General features: G+C 39.0%; 6 protein-coding genes across 6 annotated transcripts; 5 read left to right on the plus strand and 1 right to left on the minus strand.

The window, feature by feature from the left end:
* The first annotated feature begins 66 nt into the window (after positions 1-66).
* On the plus strand, positions 67-2676 carry LOC116013508 (receptor-like protein kinase ANXUR1). The gene has a single exon (XM_031253311.1). The coding sequence runs from the start codon at positions 67-69 to the stop codon at positions 2674-2676; it is 2610 nt and encodes an 869-aa protein (XP_031109171.1).
* A 2697-nt stretch (positions 2677-5373) lies between these two features.
* On the minus strand, positions 5374-7542 carry LOC116013518 (protein TAPETUM DETERMINANT 1-like). Its single transcript, XM_031253322.1, has 4 exons — positions 7424-7542; positions 6005-6160; positions 5832-5927; positions 5374-5675 (listed from the first exon to the last, which is right to left on the minus strand). The coding sequence occupies exons 2-4, from the start codon at positions 6090-6092 to the stop codon at positions 5374-5376; spliced, it is 486 nt and encodes a 161-aa protein (XP_031109182.1). The 5' UTR covers positions 6093-6160; positions 7424-7542.
* A 1157-nt stretch (positions 7543-8699) lies between these two features.
* Positions 8700-13153, plus strand: LOC115996671. Its single transcript, XM_031236025.1, has 13 exons — positions 8700-8966; positions 9293-9479; positions 10032-10104; positions 10268-10415; positions 10604-10713; positions 10933-11070; positions 11145-11286; positions 11370-11513; positions 11688-11839; positions 11942-12016; positions 12205-12343; positions 12442-12711; positions 12809-13153. The coding sequence occupies exons 1-13, from the start codon at positions 8733-8735 to the stop codon at positions 12935-12937; spliced, it is 1941 nt and encodes a 646-aa protein (XP_031091885.1). The 5' UTR covers positions 8700-8732; the 3' UTR covers positions 12938-13153.
* Positions 13154-14635: 1482 nt separating this feature from the next.
* LOC116013524 (DELLA protein RGL2-like) lies at positions 14636-16096 on the plus strand. Its single transcript, XM_031253335.1, has one exon. It carries the CDS (start codon positions 14636-14638, stop codon positions 16094-16096), a length of 1461 nt encoding a protein of 486 aa, XP_031109195.1.
* A 1117-nt stretch (positions 16097-17213) lies between these two features.
* On the plus strand, positions 17214-18884 carry LOC116016300 (ATP-citrate synthase beta chain protein 2-like). The gene is made up of 7 exons (XM_031256502.1): positions 17214-17381; positions 17472-17599; positions 17708-17813; positions 17897-17973; positions 18055-18125; positions 18211-18495; positions 18585-18884. The coding sequence occupies exons 1-7, from the start codon at positions 17237-17239 to the stop codon at positions 18658-18660; spliced, it is 888 nt and encodes a 295-aa protein (XP_031112362.1). The 5' UTR covers positions 17214-17236; the 3' UTR covers positions 18661-18884.
* Positions 18885-19870: 986 nt separating this feature from the next.
* Positions 19871-24985, plus strand: LOC116016048 (phytochrome B). Its single transcript, XM_031256213.1, has 4 exons — positions 19871-22228; positions 22595-23402; positions 23662-23955; positions 24312-24985. Exons 1-4 carry the CDS (start codon positions 20167-20169, stop codon positions 24535-24537), a joined length of 3390 nt encoding a protein of 1129 aa, XP_031112073.1. The 5' UTR covers positions 19871-20166; the 3' UTR covers positions 24538-24985.
* Positions 24986-25265: the final 280 nt, after the last annotated feature.

Consider the following 25265-nt stretch of genomic DNA (forward strand, 5'->3'; position numbering starts at 1 on the left):
TTATAGCTCCTGCTGCGTATGTATTTTGATTTCCAGGATTGAAATCCGTCTAGAGCTGCAGCAAGAATGGTCATCAACCTCCATTTCTTTTGTCTGGGTTTAATAATCATAATAACAATCGTGGCAAACAACATCCTCGCCGCTGCAGCACCATTAAGAAGCAGTGGACCAAGAAATTCATACTCGTATGTATTGGCTTGTGGGACTAAAACTAACGCCAGTGATCCTGATGGCAGAAAGTGGATGCCAGACGCCAAATTCCTAACCACTTCTCCGGCCAAAACACTCACAGCCACCGCAGATTTCCAAGACCCGTCTTTATCCTCCACCGTTCCTTACATGACCGCAAGGTTTCTCATGGCTGAATCCAATTATTCATTCCCTATTTCTCCACGTTCCCGCCATTGGATCAGGCTTCACTTCTACCCTTCTTCCTACCAAAACTTATTCAACTGCTCCAAATCCTTCATATCCGTCCGCGTGGGCGCCTTCACTCTGCTCAATAATTTCAGTGCCTCCATCACAGCACAGGCACTCACACAGGCTTACATCGTCAGGGAATTCAGCTTCGCCCCGATCGGCTCCCCCACCCTCACGCTCACTTTCAAGCCTTCAACGCACTACAACGACTCCTTCGTCTTCATCAACGGCATTGAAGTGATCCCCATGCCGGAAATCTTCAAAACCGCGCCTATGGTGGGGTGGACTAAGGATTCCATTGACACGTCATCGTTTCATATGCAGTCCATGTATAGGCTGAATGTCGGGGGACAGTACATTTCGGCCAGCAACGATTCCAGTCTCACCCGAACATGGTACGATGATTGGCCTTATTTGTTCGGCGCCGCATTCGGGACCGCCAGTACGGCAAACAAGACTCAGAAAATTGGATATCCCCCTGGGACCCCACATTTCATAGCTCCCTTGGATGTTTACCGTTCTGCAAGAAGTATGGGTCCCACCGGAGACATTAACATACGTTATAATCTCACGTGGGTTTTCCGTGTCGATGCGAATTTCAGTTATCTTGTGAGGATGCATTTCTGTGACTATCAGCTAACCAAAGTCAATCAGAGGGTGTTTTTTATTTACATTAACAACCAAACTGCATTTCCCATGGCTGATGTGATTGCGTGGAGTGGGGCCCAAGGAGTTCCAACTCATAAGGATTTCGTGGTATTTGTAAGAAATAAAGGAGCTGGAGGAAGCGATAATAATGAATTGCGGGTGGCGTTACATCCTAACCGAGAAACCAAACCCGAAAGCTATGATGCAATCCTGAATGGATTAGAGATTTTCAAGATGAATAATTCCAGGGCAACCTTGGCAGGTCCAAATCCTGTTCCCCCGCCGGAGGTTCCCGACCCTAAGTCTACCAACAATACCTCATTTTCAAATCCATCCACGCACCGGGGCGGCATAATAGTTGGCTCGGTCCTGGGTGTGGCCACGGGTTTCGGCGCAGTGCTTTGTTTGGTGGCTTTCCATAGACGGAAAATGGCGGATAGAAACGGCGGAAAATCCAGCGCCAAAGGCTGGCTACCGGTTTATGGAAGCTCACGCTCTTCCTCCACCTCATATTCCGGCAAAAGCAGTGGGAGTAGCCGTATTTCAAATCTCGGGGGAGGCCTTTGCCGGCACTTCACCCTCCCGGAGATCAAACTGGCCACCAAAAACTTCAGCGAGTCTTTAGTTATCGGCGTGGGAGGATTCGGGAAGGTCTACAAAGGCGAAATTGACGGTGGAAGCACAAAGGTAGCCATAAAGAGATCAAACCCATCATCAGAACAAGGAATCCATGAATTCCAAAACGAAATCGAACTGCTTTCCAAGCTTAGACACCGGCATTTGGTCTCTCTCATTGGCGCATGCGAGGAATACGATGAAATGATATTAGTGTACGATTACATGGCCAATGGAACCTTAAGAGAACACTTGTATAAACACAACAAACCCCCAATTTCCTGGAAGCAAAGACTGGAAATTTGCATTGGTGCTGCTAGAGGACTTCATTACCTCCACACCGGGGCCAGATACCCCATCATCCATAGAGACGTCAAGACTACAAACATCCTGTTAGACGACAAATGGGTAGCAAAGGTGTCCGATTTCGGGCTATCGAAAACCGGTCCAACTCTCAGCCAAACGCATGTCAGCACAGTGGTGAAAGGGAGCTTTGGATACTTAGATCCAGAATACTTCAGAAGACAGCAATTAACAGACAAGTCCGATGTGTATTCATTTGGAGTGGTTTTATTCGAAGTACTATGCGCGAGAGCAGCGCTGGAAACTAGCCTTCCAAAAGAGCAAGTGAGTTTAGCAGATTGGGCGTTACAGTGCCATAGAAAGGGAAAGATAGATAGCTTAGTTGATCCGTTCATAAAAATAGAGATAACCCCACAATGTCTCAAAACCTACGTAGAAACAGCCGTCAGTTGTCTGTCTGATCACGGAATCAACCGCCCCTCCATGGGATCGGTTCTTTGGAACCTTGAACTGGCGGTGCAGTTGCAGAGCAATCCGGAGGGCCCCACAGTTGTGGCGGAACAGAAGGCCAACGATGCTTACGCCATGCATGCACAGTTGTTGAGTATTGATGAGGGGGATGAGGAAGAGGCCAAGAATCAGTCAGACGATGCGATATTCTCACAGATTGTAAATCCGCAGGGTAGATAGGAAAATCTCTATATATACATACATATGTCTGTGCATCTTTAGTTTCACTCTCATCTAGTGTGTATATGTATAAATTAAGCCTCAACCGGATCCATTTTTGTACAGCTTAATCAGAATATTATAATGTTGGTCCATCAACTTTCATCTTTATTTCGCTCGCTTTTTTCTCTTCTCATTTGGAAGTTTATTTTAGTGGTGATGGAGTGACGCGGTAAAGGGTATATATCCTCACATGCAATATTGTCTCAAGGGATGGTTTTAAAAAGAGTTGAATAGTAGGTGGTTAAGCATATAAGAGTATATAGTGTTTGAAATTTAGTTCAAATGAGAGATGAAAATCATGTAAAATAGTAAACACAAGGAAATGAACAATCAACAATCAATTATCAAATTATGGGTGCGTGGTTACGATCATAATCACGGCTGAGAGGTCGATTGTGACCTCCAAGGATACCTGGAGATACTTGAGGTCACGTTGATGGTCCTCCAAGTCGGTCTAGCACCTCACAGTGGACCTCCCGACCCGAAAAGTTGATTGTGAGCTCTAAACTCAGTCAGTTACATTGATTCTAAGCTTCTCGCTAACAGCCTGAGGCTCACGGCTGTGAGTGTCAGCTAGAGTTTGGGGAACGGTTGTAATTCCAGCCCGGATTGTGACCATGAGTGTCCCTTGATCTTCTCCTATGCTTCGATTATGATATATGTGTATTGCTTTGTGCCATTGGGTCGTCGCTTTGTGCTCCCTTGACACACTTTCACTTGAAATTTGCCTCTTTTATCACCCGTTCATGCCTTTCCTCAATCTTCATTGCCTAAAAATAAAAAATAAAAAAATAAAATAATAATAATAATAATAATAATAATAATAATAATAAGTTAGGAGTGATTTTCACCTTAATCACCTTAAAATCCATGCAACATGATATAAATTGAAGTGTATTGTTAATCTAAATTATAGCTTATCATCATTTCACTTATAATATATCTATTATATTCTCATAACACAAAGTCTTCTCAACCCAATTATCAGATAGTATTTGACAACTCTTATGATGAGTTAAAACTTAAAATTTTGTGATTAACACATTCATTTTTTGACCAATTTCGGTGAAGTTACCATTTACCAATTACCGAACGTTACATACCCTTTATGTTATGGGCCAATTAGGATGGAATGATTTAAAACAGGCCAGTCAACAAGAAAACTATAAAAGAGTACGGGGGAGAGAATTGAAGGAAATGGAATGGCGAGGAGACAAAAAAAGAGGAAAGGAGCAGAGGAGCAGAGCAGAAGCGCATCAGATATTCAGTGACATGAAATGGTGTAACCCGTGCCTGCTTCTTTGTTTAATTTGAAGAAGATAACAGAGAAGCCCGGACGCCATTTATTGCAAACACACCAGGTCGGAAGCTTTCCTTAATGTCAAAGACTACTTTAACAGCCACATTTGCCGACCACCCCAGTAAAAAAGTCTGTCTCTGCACTCTGTAACTTTTCAGCCAACACAAAACTACTGAAAATTGGAATTTGGCGTGTAGGGTATGCTGCTGTTCCTTGTTCCCACTTCCAGAGGAATGTTACCCTTCTTACCAAAACTTTATTTATTCAGGTAAAAGGAAATATTCGCTTTTTTTACCACACTCATCAATTTTGGAGGGGATTTTGATTTGTTGTCCATCCCACGTCAGTGCATTGGAAACCACACAAATTTTTTCGTTTATTTTTCACATCATACAAATTAAAAACGATTGTAAAACAAGAGAAATTCATACCTATGTTTCTATAAAATTCATGAATTTTTTTTATTTTTTTTTATGTATGAAAGGGAGATTTAGTAGGAAATTAAAGGTGGCGGGACCACTCTTTCACCCAAGACTCTATAAGGAACGCTACCTCACGTGCGACACGGAGATTGCAGCCTTGCAGGGGCTATGGGAGCATTAGACCAAGCCAAATACCTTTTTACAGATTTGTATAGCATCACCATAAATAGCAATTTGTGGGGATCCCCACTCTATGCTTCCCGAAAACGATAGGTAACACAACACAGTTATCCAAGGTACCACATTCACATTCCTAGAAAACTACGTCTTTCTTTGGATTTTACTAACAAATTAATGGATCACAAATTCTTGAATTTGGAGAACCAAACATAATTTTGAACAGTTTTTAAGGTTTATGAAAAAAAAACAGCAAAAATGTCAAAAAGGCAAAAAGAGTTTCTGTTGTTTAATTCTTTCTTTTCTCACAGCAGGAAAAAGCAAAGTAGATAATGCACAGAGAAGTGACAACACTTGCAGAATTTACAAATTAAAACAATGTAGCAAGTGCTCTAGATAACATATTTTGACCCCAAAATTCCATATTAATCCAGAGATATAGGAAGTCCACTTAAGCTAAGGCATTCACAGGTAGGTACATCAGCAAAAAGCTAGCATGCATCCAGATAAAACTTTTGAAGCTAGGTTTGTGAAAAGGGCCTTTGGGAAGTGGTCCTCTGCCTCTGAAGACTGAAGGTGCTTTTTCTTTTTTGTGGCTTTGACAGATAATAGCCTCAAAGTCACAGGGCTAAACACCAAAAGGTCAAAATGAAGTTGTATATTGCAACTTTTAAAACCCAAATTCTTGGTTTATATGCAAACAGCCACCAACCCGCAGTGATTCAATTCAAGCATGGAGTAATACTAACCATGTATTCAGCAAAATTTGGCAGACTTGAAGGCCAGAGGGTACATAAATGTGTTTGAGTAGGTGAACCGGATCATCTGGCTGGCCTTCAAAGGCTTTCCTTCATTAACCAAGCAGTCATCATAAGACAGCCTCTTAAAAGTATTTGGGTTCACTATTCTGGCAGAGGCAAACCAGTCACAGTGGAGGTGGATCTTGGATGGGGCACAACCAGAAAAGCAGGTGTTCACTATCTCAACTACATATTGTGGAATCCCAGTCGTGGAATATGTGCTTTGCGAAATGCTTATATCCTTGTTTGTACAGGCTCCTGAAGAGTTTCAATATAATAATCTATTTTAGGAAAGGATCAAAACCTTACAGCATATCAAACTCAACACAATTCTCCCATTTACTGTGAAAGTTTTGACAGATGCATACAAAAAATAGCACCAAACGACAATGCACGGTTAAGATAGAATTTTACCGTGTACCAGAATTTTTCTATGGCTTAAATATGTCTTCTGCAGTATCATATTCATAGTTACATTTCTATCTCCATGAGCTTTATGCAAAACCCAGCCTGCAAAAGAATAGTCACAATGGGTTTGAGGATCTATAAAGAGATGGAGATATTAGTACAATTGTTAATGCCAGTACCTGTTTTGCTCCATTGAAGTCCAAAATCACAGACTGCAAGGATGGTAAACAGATAGAAACAGAAGAAGAGGGCACGAAGCCAGCTCATGATAGTGTTTTGAGTCAAGAAGGACACAGAAAGTAATTACCCCAGTTTAACTTTGGCTTCTTAGCAACCTGCTACAGTAAAACAAGACCAGTAAGTGAAAGAAGATTTGTGTAAAACATGAGAGGATGGAGAAGGAAGAAAGAAAAAGAAGAAAGGACCACAACCATCAGTTTACATGCAGTCTTAACAGCCTGGTTCATTGAAATCCTATACACAGATTGAAGGTAGTGGATGAAAAGAAAGACAGCTATTTATTGCAAGAAGCCATAAGAGTCATTTATTCTGCATCTTTATTTCTATGTTTCTTTACAGCTAAAGTCAACAGGGAACCTAAAGCTAAGTCACTCCCCTTTTGGGGAGTTGAGAGATTAATTAGGAACTAATAAGAGAGTACCTAGCTACCCATGCATCACAATATTACTCATCCATCAAGATTTTTGATATAATAAATCCATTAACTAAATGTCAACCTAACCACCCAACCAAATTCATCATAATTATGCAAGCAATAAATAAGGCTGAGATTGTTTCAAACGGCAATCTTTTTCAGCATAATTATCACACCATGCTGTACAGTTTTAAAAACTGTTGGGTTATTTAGTTTTGGATCAGTATCTGAGTATCAGAATCATATGACCATAATTTGGTTTCCTCAATCACTCTCTTTGATTATTGAATATTTTTTTGGTTGACAAAAACAGAGACCAATCTGAAGTTTAGCATTCAAGTGTAACTGTATGAAGACTTGCAGTATGAAAACAGAGACTGGAATGAAGTTTGGAAAATATGGACTCACTCTCACTTTTAAAGATCCTGATCACAAAAGATACAAACGGTAAACACATTCTTGCAACACACTTTAACACTAACCTCCCTATAGAATTGAAATCCTCCGGTAGAGCCATTTCCAACCTACGTGTTTGACGCATGATCCACATTTGGCAAGTCAAAATTTACACAAGAAGATTCTAGAGCAACAGTATTGCACATAGTCCCGAAAAACAAATAGATTTACAGAATCCAAAGATATGACTCTTACAACAAAAACAGTGACCCTAAAAATGTCATTTTTATGACTCTACATTATATAGCAGCAAACCATTAAGCACACGATTTACAACACAGTCACATAATTCAAAGAGAAACACAGATAATCAGTTAAACGGATCAGAAATCCGGTATATTAATGAGAAAAACAAAAAAGCACCACAATTATACATGAACAATGCTATAACCCATTGAAGACAAAATGTGAAAAAATGGGGCAAAAAGAAGAAAAATAACGGCTCAGCGATGGTAAGGAAAAAGTACTGGTGGTAGCGAAGAAGTACCTCGGTTCCCTTCCTCCTCCGTTTCCGTCGACTACCGGAGGGTGAGCCGTGCACGCGGGAAAAAAAGCTTCCAGCTTAGAACCAAGCGCACCTGTGAGTCTGTGACCTGTGACACTAAGGCTGAGACCGAAAGAGTGAAGACGGAGAGAATGGAATTTTAAAATGTATAAATAGGGGACTTGGCCTGATTGCATTGGCCCATTAATTCCTAAACTTATTTTCTTTAATATATACGTGTATTATATACTTAATAAAATGTAGATATTGTATTTTACATTGCATAAATCTTCTCTAACCAATTATTTGGAATATTTTATTGCTAAATCAAGTAATAATTTTCATATACATTTTAAATCAAGTGGTTGCACATATGTTTCAATCTATTATAGTAATTTAATGTAATGACAAAAAGATAATTTGTGCAGCACTTCCTCACGTGTGCAAGGTTGCATTGTGAATATATAGGTGATGGACCACAAAGACTATTTATAGCAGTACACTTCCCCGCATGGCAATATTTATAGAGTATTAACTAAATGTGTAAGAGTAGTGGATATAGGAAAATATGGGGTTTATGAGGCAGTTACGCTAGTTTAATAATTCAAATAATGGACCCATAATATTAAGACATGAAATTAGTATGTTGGAAGACCCAATCAACAAAGAGATGGTTGGGAAGCATAACTACAATGTCTATTTGCATTGAAATGCCCATACTAAGTCGACCTTGGGCTACCATGCTGGCACACTAGCATACAATAACCTTTAGATAGGTCTTCAATGTCACTTAACTAGTCGTTCAAGTCTACTAATTAGAGTTTGATACGTTAGAGTCACTTGCTACAAGTTATAATAACATTGTATTTTTTAGAATATATACAATCTTGTGTGTATGTCTGAAGCATCACATACTCCATACAACTAATTGTATTAACTTTAGCATTGTGAGTGGAATAACTAATTGTCTAATTCAAAGAAGTTTTAGAATTAGAATATTTATGAGTTCATAAATAGCCGTTGGATTTAGTTTCAAAAAATAAAAAAAAAAAAAAGCCGTTGGATTGGAGTTTATTTGTTGAATCAGTTCACTTGGGCCATTAATTTACAGTTACTCCATGGGCTTTGAATTTGCCCAAAGCCCAAATCTGTGTCGCTACAATTAACAGAGGCCGTTACAAATTATTCCCGCTCAGATATCTGAAAGCTCAATTGAATTCCCGCCGTTGGGTAACAAAGGAGTAGGGCTTAGATTTCATCATCAGTTACTCAAACTGTCTCCAATTCTGAATCTCTCACCGATAGCTGTGTGATGAATAGCAACCCCTGCGCCATGGAAATTGATCCGCAACTGCACGAAGAAGAAGAGGATCCATTTCTTCAATTCATCTCTTACGCAAAATCAGTTGTATCCCCTGATGCAAATGAAGCCGGAGGTGAATCAATGGGCCCGGGTTGGAGCTGGATCGCTTCCAGAATTCTCAAAACGTGTATTGCCTATTCCAGCGGCGTCACCTCTGCCATTCTCCTCTCTGATATCTCTCAGGTCCTCACCGCTCTCTTTTCCTTCAGTTTTCTTCACTTTTTTTGTTACTGCACATAGTACACGTGCATACACAGGCTAGGATGTCTGTTTCTAAATTTCTATATTCATTTCTTATAGTTCATTATGCACAAAGCGGAGTTGTATATAAACATTTGCTTGATACCATATCCTTTGCAACTTTTCATGCTCTTGGAATGTTATAGACTGATGCATACTGAACACGTTTGTTTTCAAAATGATCAACATTATATTGTAAACATGCTTTAAGTAAATAAATGTTGAAGTACTTTAGTAATAATTTTTGTTGAATTGGGGATGGTATGCAGGCTTGGAATGAGCAGAATAGAAGCGGTGCTCCAAAGAAACAGCCAGAGTGTATTAGTCAGTTGAAAAAGAAACATAAGAGGGGAAAGCTACCCAACACTGTCACAATAGACTCTATTTATGAGAAGAAGTTCTTGCCATTGAATGGTGTTATTGAAGCTGTTATAATAGATGTTGTTATTCTTCCAGGTAGAGTTTGAGCCTCTTAAGTCTGAAGTTAAGTTTAACTTGTGTAATATATGTTGTCAAATATATTCCAAGTTTCAAAATTTGCATGATTGGTGAAGGCTGTTTAGTGCCAACTGCAGTACCCGAATTATTCGTGCCCTTTACTTAGAAAGCACAGCCTCATAGATGCACATAACATAATGATTATCATGCAACTTGAATCATGCTTAAAAGTTTTATCAATTATTTTGGATTTTAAAATCAACAACTCCCCAGATTAAAGTTGCTAGGTTCTTAGTTCTGGTTATTTCCCCAGAATGTCATTATTTTAACTATTCTTAGCATGAAATATATGTTATGCACTGATTTTATTATTTTTTTTATCAAATCATATATAGGCCTGTGAAAGATTGAGACTATTAGAATGTCCAAATTGTTTCCACTTGCTGTATCATAGAGCTATTCATCAGTGCATTTTGCTCTTTCAAACTATAGTGATACTTTAGTTTTTATTTTTGTCTTGAGATGCAATGTTTATGGCAATTATTATTGATAATACTAACTTCCCTCCAGGAACAAACATCTGCACACTTCATCTGGGGGATTTTTGGAGCTCTAATACAATTGATCTATATCTTCATCGAAGGTGAATGAGTGAATGGCTTGTGCTTTATGATAAAGGTTCCATATCATGTCTTCGTGTTCGTCAAGATTTACCTATATGGCATTTTTCTTAGCTGTAAAAACATTTTGTTCTTGTGCATATTTCTATCCACATATTCATATCTCTAAGATGCATTCTAAAGCAGATTCTACAACTTAGCTGATCCTAGCAATGGTATTCTGAAGAAAGGACGGGAAGTGTTCCTCACAGGATGCCGCCTTAGAACTACCAAAGGATTTTCGAGTCGAGCACGGCTGTTGCCCACAGAGTATCTTGCTATACTTTTAGATGAGGTACTGTTGATTTTAGATGTCCACACAAAGTAATTTCCTTTCCATCTCTCTCTCTCTCTTTATTTGTTTGGGCCTGCAATGGGAATTTTGTGTACTAAACTTTGAACATAATGCAAATCCACATCATTATGCCCTTACATAAAGTATGAACAGAATGGTCCAGTAATCTGCTTTGACCATCAATGCAGGATCAAGATGATGATGCAATGTTGCTAGGTGCACAGTTTTGTTCTGATTCCTTCTCTTCCATTTGCTTTGATGATGTTATTCAAGGGGTCTCTTATTCACTGTATGCAAGGTCTGGCTAGAAGTGATGCTCATGCAATCACTGATTATTGTACCAAGACTTTTATGGTTTTAGTGTTTTACTGAATTACCATTATGAATACTTGCTTCACATATATGTAGCCCTGTATTTTGGTTGTTCAGAACTTATAATTTAACCCAGTCAACTTTCCAATATAGTCATTTTTGTTAGTTTCTTCTATTAATATCCACTACTACCAACCATTTACAGGATAGAATCTATTGGGGCGCTGGAAGCTCAAGGCATATTTGGTAGTTTACAGAGAAAACAAATTACTCTTGTTGATAATGGTGTCAGATTGAAATTTCTATTGTGGGGTGAACAGGTTCTGCTTGCTAATCTTTTTAGGTATTACTATTTCCGTTCTTTTTGCAACCGCCTTGTGTTGTCTAGTACGCAGTTGTAATTTAATTCCTTAACAGTGTGGGAAGTATGCTTGCCCTGGACAGACCATTTATTGCAAGTTCTGCTGAAAGTGGTCTTGAATCAAATGAAGAATTTTGCCTTGAATATGGTAGTGGAACACAGCTCTATGTTGTCCCTCTTATTCAGCATAAGGAACAAGTATGCCATGGATTATTTATGTTAGAAAACATTTAAATGTCAACTTTTGAGGGAAAAAGAAGTAAACTGTTAGGCCTTCTCAGGTATGTGTAGCATTGACACAGAGCCGTTGCCAAGGATCAAAGCTGTTAACTGCACCAGATCCAGGTCAGGGGCTTCCAGTTTCACAAGTGTCCTTGCCGTGTGATTCTCAAGGGTCCATTGACTTCAGAAATTATCCTTTCCGGGTAACGTTACCTTCCTTGAATTTTCCAGTTTAATGATATGTAATAGACGTGAAAAAGACTGTTTTTCAATGGTTAGCATTAGTAAACTTGTGAAGTTAGTAACTGACAAAATAATCTGGATATTCCATTGGGGACAATTTGTTGTTGACCTCTTACATTTTTAAAGTCTTGCAGTCATTTGTTATAGATCTGCGTGACAAGATGACTGGAATCAGCCTCTATGGTGATGTTATGGACATCCAAAGTACTGGAGACCCTACATTTTCTCTGAAAATTGAAGATGCAACAGGTTCAGTTTGGGTAAAGCTACATTTTATAGGACCTTGGTAGGTAGAATTTTTATCAAACTAGAGAATTGCAATATCCTCCTTTCTTGTACAATCAGATGTGCTGCCCTACATATATATTTTTTCACTTATTCATTTCAGGTCAATAGGAAGAGTTGGCCTGGGGCACACTGTCTATATTTCTGGTCTGTCATGTTCTATGACCAAACAGAAAATGTGAGTATATTTCACATATGTATAATGTACTATGACTATAAAAGGGAGCAAATAGTAGTAGTAATAACAATAAGCATTAATTTTAATGGAAACGTTGCTCATCTGTATTTATTGACTTTGCAGTGGTTTTATACTTTTATTTATGGTATTATCCTCTGATCATTTTTTAAATTACTCTGGTTCGGCAGCCGTGAACTATCATGGTTTGAGAATGATCCTGGAGCTTCTTTTGTCAATATTAGCTGCCTACCCGCACTGCTTAATTCATCATGTCTTCACAAGTTCTCCAACCTTTGTGATCTATCAACCCATGCTAACCATACACATGTACGTCCAGTGATTTCTCAGAAAGCTCATCATGAAAACTCCTTTTGCAATTTGTTTTTATCCCTGCTAATTCGGTGCCTATATATGCTATATCTTAGGTATGTCGGGTTTGGCTGGATCAAATTGAGTATTGTCATGTTGGTACAAGATTGTCACATGCCCCTTGTGGCCATTTTGTTAATGAGGGTTGTAATGGAGAGCTAAAGTGCAACTTTTGTCACTGCATATGCAATGATGAAGTGGTTAGGAGTTTCCATTTGAGAATTACTATTGCTGATGGCAGTGCAAAAGTATTAACCTGGTGCACTGGCCAAACTGCCACAGAGTTGCTGCAAATAACTCCAGATGAGTTCTGTGAACTGCCAGAGGTAGTGTTATATTTCTTCTATTCAATGATTATGACTCTAGGCCTAAGGAAGTTGTGAGTGCTAAGCTAATATTTGTTTTCTTGGATGTTCATTTCAGGAAGAGCAAATTATGTATCCTTCTTCACTTGAGAATGAAAAGTTTACAGTGGCATTGGTGAAGGGTCATGGAAGTATGGACAATCAAAGTGTATCGTGGGAAATTACACGCGCAGTTAAGTATGAATGAACATGAACCCCCTTGTTTCTATTACATGACATCGGATGAAGTCAACAGCAGCGAGCACGAGTATGGGATAAGTGTGTAACTACTTTCAACATTGTAGTGAAGACTCTTAATACTGTAATTAATATAACCAGTGAAACCATAGTGCTAATTTTGGTGTAATAGTGGAGTGCTGAATTATTGATCGTTAGCCGAGAGGAAGCTTTAGAATATACTGAATACTAGGTTTCTTATTGTTATTTTTGTTGGTCTAAGAAAGACCAGCAAAATGACACGTAACATAGATATCTTAACAACATGACACGTAACATATATAAAGTATTTTCCGTTCGGCCATTCCTAGATGTCAGCCTGGCGCTTCTGATAAAGTCGCCATCGGATAACTTGTCGGGATCAAAGAAACTGGGAGGGAAGACTTTGTTGGGTCAATTCCCATTAAAGACCATCTTTTATCTTAAACTTCCCAAGATGCGGTTGCTAATAGATGAATGCCCTCTAGGAAAATACAAATTAAACATTAATTTTAATGCTAACTATAATAAATTTTTCATATGTAATCTTATATTGATATACTTTGAATTACTTATTTAAATACAAATATTGAGCATTAAATCAGTATTGTAATGTACGTGTAAAACTAGTATATATACACACACAAGATTCTAAATTTGTGGGAGCTGCTTTTGATTTGAGTTAGCCATATATGGGTAATCTATGATGGTTGGTTTATCTCTTTGTGGTCTTTTGTCGGCTAGAATAATAAAGTGAGGGTTACCTATTGTATACTCTCGGGTGATGAGTGCAAATTTCTCTTGCTACTAAAAAAAATGAAAAAAATTGATGTGATTGATCTTATATAATAAGATGAATATTACATATGATTTGTATAGAATTCAAGAATATATACACAAATTTGATAAAAATTTAGGCTATTGATTTTATATAATAAGATGAACATTGCATACGATTTTTAAAGAAATCGTGGATATATACACAAATTTGATAAAAAATTGTACTGATTGATCTTATATAATAAATGACATCACATTTTATACAAATCGTATGAAATGTTAAAATCTTATTATATAAAATCAATCACCTCAATGTTACAAGTTCATTTTTGTGAATATCCAGCATTGCATTGCTCTCTAATTTTGGCTCATTCAATTGTTTGCTTGCTTCCAATGCCATGAACATTTACATATTGTTATTATCAACCTACTTTTAGCCTTGAGAAATACCAATTACCATGTTATTTGGGAATCTTTAGAAAACTAACGTTTCTTGTTTAATTTTTTCCACCAATTTTGTAGTTTATATTAACCTAAGGTAATATCTTTGTTCCTTACTTCTTTAACTCTATATGATCTTAACTCAAGTTTCTTGTCTTACAGTCTTGGTTCTTTCCATTCATCCAATACCATGTTTCTTAAACCATGGTTAGCTGGCCAATGTTCTTAGATTCTGTAACCAAACTTTGGTTGTGGTCTGATCTCTTTTTACGCTATCTTTTTATTATGTTAGCAGACAAATGTTTTTATTATGTTAGCGTGCCTAACAATAGTGGTTTTGTCTTTGCTCTCACTGTCTCATTCTTCTGCCACAGCCTTTTACTCACGTCGTCTACTAGATATACATCTGGTAATGTTGCTCTTAAATCTGGCAATGGCATGACACCATGGAGATTATCATTTCAGAAACATGAGTGTTGAACAAACAAGAAAGAACAGAGATAACCAACCTCTTGAAGATGATTCTGTTGTTGCTGAATCAAAGAGGGAACAGCCTTCAGAATCATCGTTGCAAATTCTTCAGAGATATTGGAGTGATTTGATGCATGGCGGAGGGAAGAATCTGAATAAGATACGCATTGATAAGCCGAGCAATTCCTCTGCTGCTGTGCAGATGGTTCTATCACCGGAAGAGATCATGCAGATAGCTAGGTCAAAATTAGAGCAGTGTGCCTTCCAGAGCTGCTGTGTTCATTCCATTGTTTTTGAACATTCTTATTGCATTAAAGGAGGAGATGTGGAGCTTGCTCTGCTACTTCAAGCATCTGCAGAAATGGTTGCCAATCAACAATTTGATCGCGCGAGGAAGTTGCTGGGCCTCTGTAATCAGTCTGCTTCTGCTAATGGTAGCACAGTTGAAAGAATTGTTTATTATTTCGCTAGGGCTCTTAAAGAGAGGATGGATCTGGAGAGAGATACTGAAACAGAAGAAAGTGAAAAGGTTCCATTGAATGTTGAAGAGGCTGTGATGAGTATGGAGGCTGCGATAATTGCGTGCGTGCAAGATCTCCCCTTCTCCCAGGTCACCAATTTCACAGGCGTTCATGCGATTCTGGACAACATCACATCCGCGAGAAAGGTTCATTTGGTTGATTTCGAAATTGGAAGCGGATCGCATTGGACGATCATCATGCAAGATCTTGCTAACAGATCTGAACCTCCGATTGAGTCGCTAAAGATAACCGCCGTCGGATCCTCGAAGCGGAGGATTGAAAGGACCGGTAAGTGGTTGTCCTCCTTTGCAGAGACCATGAAATTACCCTTCTCATTCAAAGCAATCGTGTGCGACATGAAAGATCTGAGGAAAGAGCTTTTCGAGATGGAAGCAGACGAAGTAGTAGCAGTGTACGCCGAGTATCGTCTCTCAACTCTGCTAGTGTGCCCTAACCAATTACACAATCTGATTGCAGTTATTCAAACCTTCAATCCTTCTGTAATGGTGATTGCTGAAACTGAAGCCGACACAAACAATCCATCTTTCTTAGCTCGTTTCTACAATCTGCTATCTTACTGCACTGCAACTCTTGATTCTGTCGCTACATGTATGGATCGCGATCATCAATACAGGAAAATAACCGAACAAGTTATACACTGGGAGCTGATTCGAAACGTCATCACAACGGAAGGTCCAGACAGGATCTACCGCCATGCAAAGATTGATTTCTGGAGACAATTTTTCGCGAGATTTGGCATCGAGGAAGAAGCACTAAGCCACTCCGCCTTGTACCAAGCAAGCTTCTTGATTCGGAAATATCCTAGCTGGAGCCATTGCAGTTTGGACATGAATGGAAAGTCCATGATTATAAAGTGGAAAGGAACTCCAGTAAAGTCCTTATCTATCTGGAAATTCTGCCCAGTTAAAAACAATTAAATGAAATGACCAAAATGGAAACATAACCTTATTAGTATCGTGTTTGAGCACATTGTTTTTTTCTCCATTATTGTCCCTACATGAAGACAGCTTTCTTGTGCAGGGGACAGGGCATCTGATCTGCATTGTACTTGTTATTTGGTTCAGCAAATTGTTTATGTGAATGGCCCTTCAGGTTGGTCTACCTTATTATAGAATAGTTGAATATAATATCAACCCGGAGACATCAAAGCTGCCGTAACATAAAAACCATTTTAACTTGTCTATCTTTTCATATGATTACGTGTTTGAATGCGTCAATATGTTTTTCCTTATGCCCTATTGTCATTGTCAAACAACATGAATTTACAGTAAAATATTTCAAACCAATTTGCACGGACGTACGAAGCTTCATGTTCACACCAAACATATATAAATAGTTGAATTTGCATGCTCTTATATGTTGTAGTAGTAGAACTGAAGTCTGCATTCTTCAATTCACTTGAATTAAGAGCAGATTGCAGAGAGTAGTTCGAATGTCGGATTTAAACAAATCTGATGTTTTTGGTGGAGCCCCTGATAGGAACAGATGCATAGATGATGTTGAAAACAATGATGACAACATGAAAGCAGTGAAAAGCAGACCAGCTGCAGATGAGGTTGAGGAGTGGGGAGATTCCACTGAAATCTCCTGGTTTTCTTCTTGTCAAATTTTGGATAAAGATGGCGACGAAACAGCTAGAAAGGAAGGGCCTCTCCTGCCCAGGCATAAGCATGAACACCAACTGCAACTTGTTGTAGATTGCATGAGTCTAGATGATCTGGATTTTGATGAGGAGGCTTCATCAGTTCAGCCATTTTCAGGGAATCAAGAGCTCTCTGAATCCAAGAGAAAGAGGGCTGAAAACGCGTTGCCTTCATCCCTGAAGCTTCTCTATAACTTCCAGAACCGGTTCAGGAGATTAACCGGGGAGAAGGTGAATGCTGCAGCACCAAGCTGCAGCAGCAGTCATGATGAATCCAGAGAGATGAATTGCTGCAGCAGTACTAGGTTGTGGATAAACGAGATTTTGCAGTTGGCTGCACACAAGTTCATTGAGAACTCTTCCCATGGAGACAGTGAACTAAACAATCTATTTCCCAATTCATGTTGGGGCCTTCATGGCGAAGATTATAAAGATGTTGAACTGCTTCTACATCTCCTCGCTTCGGCTGAGAGAGTTGGCCAGAAAAAGTTTGACAGCGCGAAAGGTTTCCTCAGCATGTGCACCAACTCATATTATTACTACCATCTGTAATGAAAGAGGTATAATCTCACCATGCATGATTGGTGATTTGGAGTTTGATGGCTGAGTAAAAGCCAAGGCCCTGAATTTGGTTTTCCTCAATTTTGTAGGTGAAGAGCCCTGGTATGCTGGTGTCCCCATCTTCTCTCTCGTTGAGCAGGGATTAGGTGTGGGTGATGTCATTTCTCTATTGTGGTTCAAACGGAGCCTTCCTCGTTACTGCTCTCGGTTTATTGAGGTATTTTCTTGTATTTTATCTCCAACTCTACTTCATATCTGAAATGCTCTCATCAATTTCATTGCAAGGTAACCGAATCATCTCTTTGGTGTGCCATTGACTAAACAGATTTGCATAATGTTGTGTGCTGACCATGGTCCTTGTGTTTCTGGTGCCCACAACACCATAGTAACTTCTCGGGCAGGAAAAGATGTAGTGTCCTGCCTTGTTTCAGGTACATTTACAGCCTTTCTTTGTATGAGTTAGTTTGCAATCAACTACTCCGATCCATACTTTACTAATGTTGCTTGCTAACAGGATTGCTGACAATTGGTCCCCGATTTGGTGGGGCTATTGACGATGCTGCTCGATACTTCAAGGATGCATATGACAGGGTTAGTAACTGTGAATCCAAAATGCTTTCAAGTCGTCACTCAAAGCTCAAAACTTATCCCATTGTTGTGTGGTAATTACAGGGCCTTACACCTTATGAATTCGTGGAAGGTATGAAGAAGAAGGGCATTCGAGTGGCAGGAATTGGTCACAGGTATCAGAACTTGAAATGAAGCTTGCTTACTTTGATGCATCATGTGCAACACAGGTACACAAATATTTGTTTTGTTTGGTAATAGGATCAAGAGGGGCGACAACAGAGATAAGAGAGTGGAACTACTGCAACGTTATGCCCGTGAAAATTTCCCTAGTGTAAAATACATGGAATATGCAGTGGAGGTTGAGACATACACCCTGTCAAAGGCTAACAACCTAGTCCTTAACGTTGATGGTGCCATTGGTTCCCTGTTCTTGGATCTCCTGGCTGGCAGTGGAATGTTCAAAAAGGCAGAAATCGATGAAATCGTGGAGATTGGTTACCTTAACGGCCTCTTTGTCTTGGCCCGATCCATTGGCCTGATTGGGTAAGTTACCTAACGCTTAAAACATCCATTAGTATCTCTTTGCAAACTACCGAACAATAGTCCTTACAAAATAGAGGTTTTAATTTCAGGCACACGTTTGACCAGAAGAGATTAAAGCAGCCGCTGTACCGCCACCCGTGGGAAGATGTTCTATACACCAAGTGAGTGCAAACAAGCATTGTCAGTCGGAATGTATGAATCAATTTTGGGGCATCCCATGTGTTTGTACTTGATTATTCCTATTGTAATTTCTCCACAAAGAGAATGACGCGTGGATTATACTAAACTTCAACTATTACCATCAAATGAAAGATTCATGAAGAAATGCATCGTTATACAGATAGATGGAAGTAAATTTTACTCCGTAATTGTTTTTTACCCAAAATATGTTGTCGATCCATTAAAAAATAAATAAAAACACATTATCGCACTGGATTAAATTACCAGGTTCGTTCTACTTGTATTATACCATATCTGGTAATATAATTACTTTATTAACCAATTTTGACTTATTTGATCACTATTAACTGTTTGACTTGGTTAAACAATCCATATGAGTATTTGATTAATTAGGTTTTTGTAATAGCTTATTGTTTCAAAAAGCTGTTCAAAATAGTTTTTTCAATTTTAAAAAAGTCATTTTGCATGAAATTAGTTATCAGTTAATTTACTAAATACTTTTTTATAATCAGTTAATGCTATTAACTAATCAAATTTACTAATCTAATCAGTTAACCGCTATTTACCAATATTTTATTTCACTGGAATAGTACCCCAATTTACCAATATTTTATTTCACTGGAATAGTACCCCAAAAAAGAGTTGGTGATTGAAAAGGGAGGGTTCAATTATGGTACGATCGTCACGTGGGACGGAATGTGATCTGAAAGGAAAAGACAACTGTTGCCCCCACCAATTGGACCAACATACATCCTTTTCTAATCCTAATGTTTATTATTATTATCATTATTTTTATATAATTTTATTTTATTTCACTCCTGAGTTATAAGTTACAACATAGAGAAGAGTGAAGACAACATTATATTATGTTTTCATTTGAGACGTCAAATTACATTATTTTTTCTTTCAGGAATAAAAAATAATAAAATGAGAAAAAAAGAAAAAGAAGACGGTGAAATGCACTGAGGACCAAGTCCCAACCCAACCAATCATATGCTTCACTTGGTATTATGAAATGGGTATCATTTCTCCTCCACCACATGTATTTCCACCTCACCGAACTATATGGATGAAATATGTAGAAAATTGCTTGATATCTTTTTAAAAATTTAATTTAATTTTTGACATAAGCATCTTCGAAATATAAATATATGCTAAAAAAGGGGAATATTTTGTTTTTACAAAATCAAAGTAGAATGGGGTTTGGTTAATTGAGAAGGGAAAGGAGGAAAGGTTGAAGAAGCATCAGAGTATCTATTTTATTTTTTGAGGATTTTACACTTGTACGCCTTAATGAGTCCGAAACACTTCCAAAAGATAAAGAAAAAAAATAAAATCAAAACATGATCACTTGGCGTCTTCCCCAGATGCTCTTTGATATTTTATTTTTCAACTGAAATTCTCCATGAATTCTTATTTGTAGAGAGAGAGAGAGAGAGGCAGCCGCAGTTTTGTTGAAGGAAGGATAAAGGGCAGAAGAAGAAGAAGAGTATGGCGTCAGGGAGCAGGTCCAAAAACGTGCAGCAAAATCAAGCTCAATCTTCGGGTACAAGTAATGTTAATTATCGCGATTCAGTGAGCAAAGCTGTTGCGCAGTACACTGTGGATGCTAGGTTGCACGCTGTTTTCGAGCAGTCGGGCGAGTCTGGCAAGTCTTTCGATTACTCCCAATCTGTGAAGACTATTACTCAGAGCGTTCCCGAGAAGCAAATCACCGCCTACTTGTCCAAAATTCAGAGAGGGGGTCACATTCAACCCTTTGGGTGTATGATTGCGGTGGACGAGCCTAGTTTTCGGGTAATTGGCTATAGCGAGAATGCCCGCGAAATGCTTGGTTTAACGCCCCAGTCAGTTCCCAGCCTCGAGAGGCCTGAAATCCTCGCGATTGGGACGGATGTGAGGACCCTTTTTACGCCCTCCAGCTCCGTTTTGCTTGAACGCGCCTTTGGGGCGCGAGAGATCACCTTGCTCAACCCAATTTGGATTCATTCTAAGAATTCCGGCAAGCCCTTTTACGCCATTTTGCATAGGATTGATGTTGGAATTGTGATTGACTTGGAGCCTGCTAGGACTGAGGACCCTGCATTGTCTATTGCTGGCGCTGTTCAGTCTCAGAAGCTCGCTGTGAGGGCAATTTCCCACTTGCAGTCACTTCCCGGCGGGGATATTAAGCTTTTGTGTGATACTGTGGTTGAGAGTGTGAGGGAGCTAACCGGGTATGATCGAGTCATGGTGTATAAGTTTCATGAGGATGAGCATGGGGAGGTTGTGGCCGAGAGCAAAAGGCCAGATTTAGAGCCCTATATTGGATTACACTATCCTGCCACTGACATTCCTCAAGCTTCCAGGTTTTTGTTTAAACAGAATAGGGTTAGGATGATAGTTGATTGCAATGCCACTCCGGTGCAGGTTATTCAGGATGAATCACTGATGCAACCACTGTGTTTAGTTGGATCAACCCTTCGTGCTCCTCATGGCTGCCATGCACAGTACATGGCCAATATGGGCTCCATTGCTTCGTTAACACTTGCAGTTGTTATTAATGGTAGTGATGAGGAAGCTGTAGGAGGGAGAAACTCAATGAGGCTATGGGGGTTGGTTGTTGGGCATCACACTTCTGCCCGGTGCATCCCTTTCCCCCTCCGTTATGCATGTGAATTTCTTATGCAGGCATTTGGTCTGCAGTTGAACATGGAACTGCAATTGGCATCACAATTGTCTGAGAAGCATGTCCTAAGGACGCAAACGCTTTTGTGTGACATGCTTTTGCGAGATGCCCCGACTGGCATTATTACCCAGAGCCCCAGCATTATGGACCTTGTCAAATGTGATGGAGCTGCACTATACTACCAAGGGAAATATTATCCTTTAGGTGTGACACCTAATGAAGCCCAGATAAAGGAAATAGTTGACTGGCTATTGACTTACCATGGTGACTCAACTGGGTTGAGCACAGATAGTTTAGGTGATGCAGGGTATCCTGGTGCAGCTTCACTCGGTGATGCAGTTTGTGGGATGGCAGTTGCTTATATAACTTCAAGAGATTTCTTGTTCTGGTTCCGGTCTCACACTGCAAAAGAGATTAAGTGGGGTGGTGCTAAGCATCATCCAGAGGACAAAGATGATGGTCAGAGGATGCATCCGCGTTCTTCGTTCAAGGCATTTTTGGAAGTTGTTAAGAGTCGCAGTTTGCTTTGGGAGAATGCTGAAATGGATGCAATTCACTCTTTGCAGCTTATCCTACGTGATTCATTTAAGGATGCTGAGGCAAGCAATTCTAAGGCTGTTGTGCGTGCTCCGCCTGGAGAATTGGAGTTGCAAGGAATGGATGAACTGAGTTCTGTTGCTAGAGAAATGGTTAGATTGATAGAGACTGCTACAGCTCCCATATTTGCTGTAGATGTTGAAGGGCGCATAAATGGGTGGAATGCAAAAGTTGCTGAGTTGGTGGGCTTGTCGGTTGAAGAAGCTATGGGAAAGTTGTTGATTCAAGATTTAGTTCACAAGGAATCACAAGAAACTACCGAGAAGCTTCTGTTTAATGCTTTAAGAGGTAATTGCTTTCTGTTCTATTTTGTTCTGTGCTTGTTTTCATTTTGCTATTATATAAAAAGTAATCCTTCTACAGTTGCATAAGAGGTTAGCCTTGACATGCTAGTTGGTAAGTAGGTTTTATGATGGCCAGAGTTAGTCTTTACTTTGAACTTCTGTTAAGCTATTCACAATTAAAGCATGTAGTGATCCTTCTTATCCTTTTGATTTTGATGTGACACACTGAGTTATAAGATACATAAATTACATGAGTATTAATTAAGCTCAATGTATGTTTTCCAGAAAGTCCCAATGGCTATCTTCTTGCATGATAATATAAGAAAGTTGACTGTTCATAGACCTTAATCCTATTGCTAAATTATTGCAGGTGAAGAAGATAAGAACGTAGAGATAAAGTTGAGAACATTTGGCACTGAGGAAGATAAGAAGGCTATTTTTTTAGTAGTCAATGCATGTTCTAGCAAGGACTATACAAATAATATTGTTGGTGTCTGCTTTGTTGGTCAAGATGTTACAGGACAGAAAATTGTAATGGACAAATTTATTCACATACAAGGCGATTACAAGGCTATTGTACACAGTCCCAATCCTCTGATCCCTCCCATATTTGCTTCAGATGAGAACACATCCTGCTCTGAGTGGAATACTGCCATGGAAAAGCTTACTGGGTGGAGCAGGGGTGAAACGATTGGCAAGTTGCTAGTTGGTGAGGTTTTTGGAAGCTGCTGCAGGCTCAGGGGTCCAGATGCCATGACTAAATTTATGATCATATTGCATAATGCAATTGGAGGCCAAGACACAGACAGGTTTCCATTTTCATTTTTCGACCGAAATGGAAAGTACGTGCAAGCTCTCTTGACGGCAAATAAGAGAGCAAATATAGATGGACAGATTATTGGAGCCTTCTGCTTCTTGCAGATTGCCAGTCCTGAATTGCAGCAAGCTCTCAAAATCCAGAGGCAGCAGGAAAATAAATGCTTTTCGAGAATGAAAGAGTTGGCTTACATCTGTCAAGAAATTAAAAATCCACTGAATGGCATACGCTTTACAAATTCATTATTGGAGGCAACAGATTTGACAGAAGACCAGAAGCAGTTCCTGGAGACTAGTGCTGCTTGCGAGAAACAAATGTCAAAGATTATAATGGATGTTGATCTGGAAAACATTGAAGATGGGTAAGCTTCTGTTATTGATTATGCTTGCTAGTCTGTTAGTTGAAGAAAAAATCGTTTATAACTTCTAACTCATTTTGGAGTATATGCCTTGCTTTTATTCATCTTTTTGTTGGCTCTTCTAAAAAATTACACATTATAATGATTGCATCACTTTTGGTGCATCTCAATAAAATATTTGGTGATCCTTTAAAAAAAATAAAGAAGAGAAAGTCATTTGTTCTTATGTGTACAAGATTACTAAGATTTTGTGTTCTGACAGTTCACTTGAGCTGGAGAAAGAAGATTTTTTTCTTGGGAGGATAATAGATGCTATTGTTAGCCAAGTAATGTCGTTGCTGAGAGAAAGAGGTCTCCAACTTATCCGGGATATTCCAGAAGAAATTAAGACACTGGCTGTGAATGGCGATCAAGTGAGAATTCAGCAGGTGCTGGCAGATTTTTTGCTAAACATGGCACGCCATGCACCAGTTCCAGGAGGATGGGTAGAAATCCAAGTTCGCCCTAGTTTGAAGCAAGTTTCTGATGGCACAAATGTTGTGCATACTGAATTCAGGTATTTGATACACATTACTTTACCTTTGATAACAAATTTTGTTGTTATATTGGTGACTTGAACTCAACTGTTGTCACTTGCTATTGCTTTGAAGTTCCTTCAGCATATGCCATATGGTAGATTTAGTAAGTTAGTGAAGAAAAATGCATGAATGAATTAATTTTAAAAGGTAAAGAATTTACAAAGGTTGTATGTGAATGTGATTGATTGGTCCATAGTTACAGTGTGTTTTTTGTTTTACAACCTGCTAAACTTGCTGTTTTACACCACAATATAATCATGGCTGGCACTTTTGTAATGAAGTTGAGTTCTGAGGTGTATTTAGTGATGATGTTGTTGTTATGGGTTTGGAAAAGGATAATGTGCCCGGGTGAAGGTCTTCCTCCCGAATTGGTGCAAGACATGTTCCACAGCAGTCGATGGGTGAGTCAAGAAGGACTAGGGCTGAGCATGTGCAGGAAAGTAGTAAAGCTTATGAACGGGGAAGTCCAATATATCAGAGAATCAGAAAGATGTTACTTCCTGATCATCCTTGAGCTACCAATCCCCCGAAGAGGTTCAAAGAGTATTATTATTGGCTAGGTTAGGTTAGCCGCAGAAGCTAGCAGTGATGTATCCCACACCACACCACACCTCGAGAATCCTTGGAATAATAAGATTTGGAAGAAGCAAAGGGGAGGAGGGGTTTTTCCTCAAGCTAAGCAAGAAGAGAGAGTCCCTAATGGTGAACAAAGTTTAATAATGAAGCTCCCACAATTCCATGACTGCAGTTTGCCTCTGCCATTGTTGAAGAATATGGTAATTTCCTTTCTACTCTGATCTGATCTGAGCGAGCACTGTTGTATAATACTATACTATACTCTACTCCACTAGGCACTAGCTTTCTTCAACTTATTAAACTCATCCTCCCCATATGTTTTGATTTTTGAGGGGTGCCACTCATTCTAACAATAACCTAATATGTAAACCAACAAACCTTTTCTTTCAGAATTCAGATGACAAATAATAAATATATTCCCACATCTCAATACTCTCTTTTTTGTGCTATCATATCAATCTTTAATTTATTGCAATTTCTATCGATTGGTTTACTTTTCATATATGCATTGTCACATATATAATTTGCACATATCATATAATGACGTTCCAATCAAAATCTCTAAATCAAACCAAATAATTCGGCTTAAGCTAGCAGCTATGAATAGATGTTAAAAGTTTCAAACCTACCGGACAATGATGTTTCGTATGCTCCCTATTATTCTAATACTTAACTGCTCAAGTCAAAACTCAAATATTTTTAAAACAAATCA

Source organism: Ipomoea triloba, chromosome 1 (genome assembly GCF_003576645.1).
Source record: "Ipomoea triloba cultivar NCNSP0323 chromosome 1, ASM357664v1".
Taxonomy (NCBI): Eukaryota; Viridiplantae; Streptophyta; class Magnoliopsida; order Solanales; family Convolvulaceae; genus Ipomoea; species Ipomoea triloba.

Bases quoted from the DNA above. Each gene is read 5' to 3' on its own strand.
- LOC116013508 (XM_031253311.1), top strand. From the start codon at position 67: ATGGTCATCAACCTCCATTTCTTTTGTCTGGGTTTAATAATCATAATA.
- LOC116013518 (XM_031253322.1), bottom strand. From the start codon at position 6,092: ATGAGCTGGCTTCGTGCCCTCTTCTTCTGTTTCTATCTGTTTACCATC. The intron at 5,928-6,004 runs GTACTGGCATTA...ATTCTTTTGCAG, and splicing joins ACTTCAATGGAGCAAAACAG to GCTGGGTTTTGCATAAAGCT. The intron at 5,676-5,831 runs GTAAAATTCTAT...GAAACTCTTCAG, and splicing joins TAGAAAAATTCTGGTACACG to GAGCCTGTACAAACAAGGAT.
- LOC115996671 (XM_031236025.1), top strand. From the start codon at position 8,733: ATGAATAGCAACCCCTGCGCCATGGAAATTGATCCGCAACTGCACGAA. The intron at 10,105-10,267 runs GTGAATGAGTGA...ATTCTAAAGCAG, and splicing joins GATCTATATCTTCATCGAAG to ATTCTACAACTTAGCTGATC. The intron at 11,071-11,144 runs GTATTACTATTT...ATTCCTTAACAG, and splicing joins CTGCTTGCTAATCTTTTTAG to TGTGGGAAGTATGCTTGCCC.
- LOC116013524 (XM_031253335.1), top strand. From the start codon at position 14,636: ATGAGTGTTGAACAAACAAGAAAGAACAGAGATAACCAACCTCTTGAA.
- LOC116016300 (XM_031256502.1), top strand. From the start codon at position 17,237: ATGGCGAAGATTATAAAGATGTTGAACTGCTTCTACATCTCCTCGCTT. The intron at 17,600-17,707 runs GTATTTTCTTGT...TTGACTAAACAG, and splicing joins ACTGCTCTCGGTTTATTGAG to ATTTGCATAATGTTGTGTGC. The intron at 18,126-18,210 runs GTATCAGAACTT...GTTTGGTAATAG, and splicing joins GTGGCAGGAATTGGTCACAG to GATCAAGAGGGGCGACAACA.
- LOC116016048 (XM_031256213.1), top strand. From the start codon at position 20,167: ATGGCGTCAGGGAGCAGGTCCAAAAACGTGCAGCAAAATCAAGCTCAA. The intron at 22,229-22,594 runs GTAATTGCTTTC...AAATTATTGCAG, and splicing joins TCTGTTTAATGCTTTAAGAG to GTGAAGAAGATAAGAACGTA. The intron at 23,403-23,661 runs GTAAGCTTCTGT...GTGTTCTGACAG, and splicing joins CTGGAAAACATTGAAGATGG to TTCACTTGAGCTGGAGAAAG.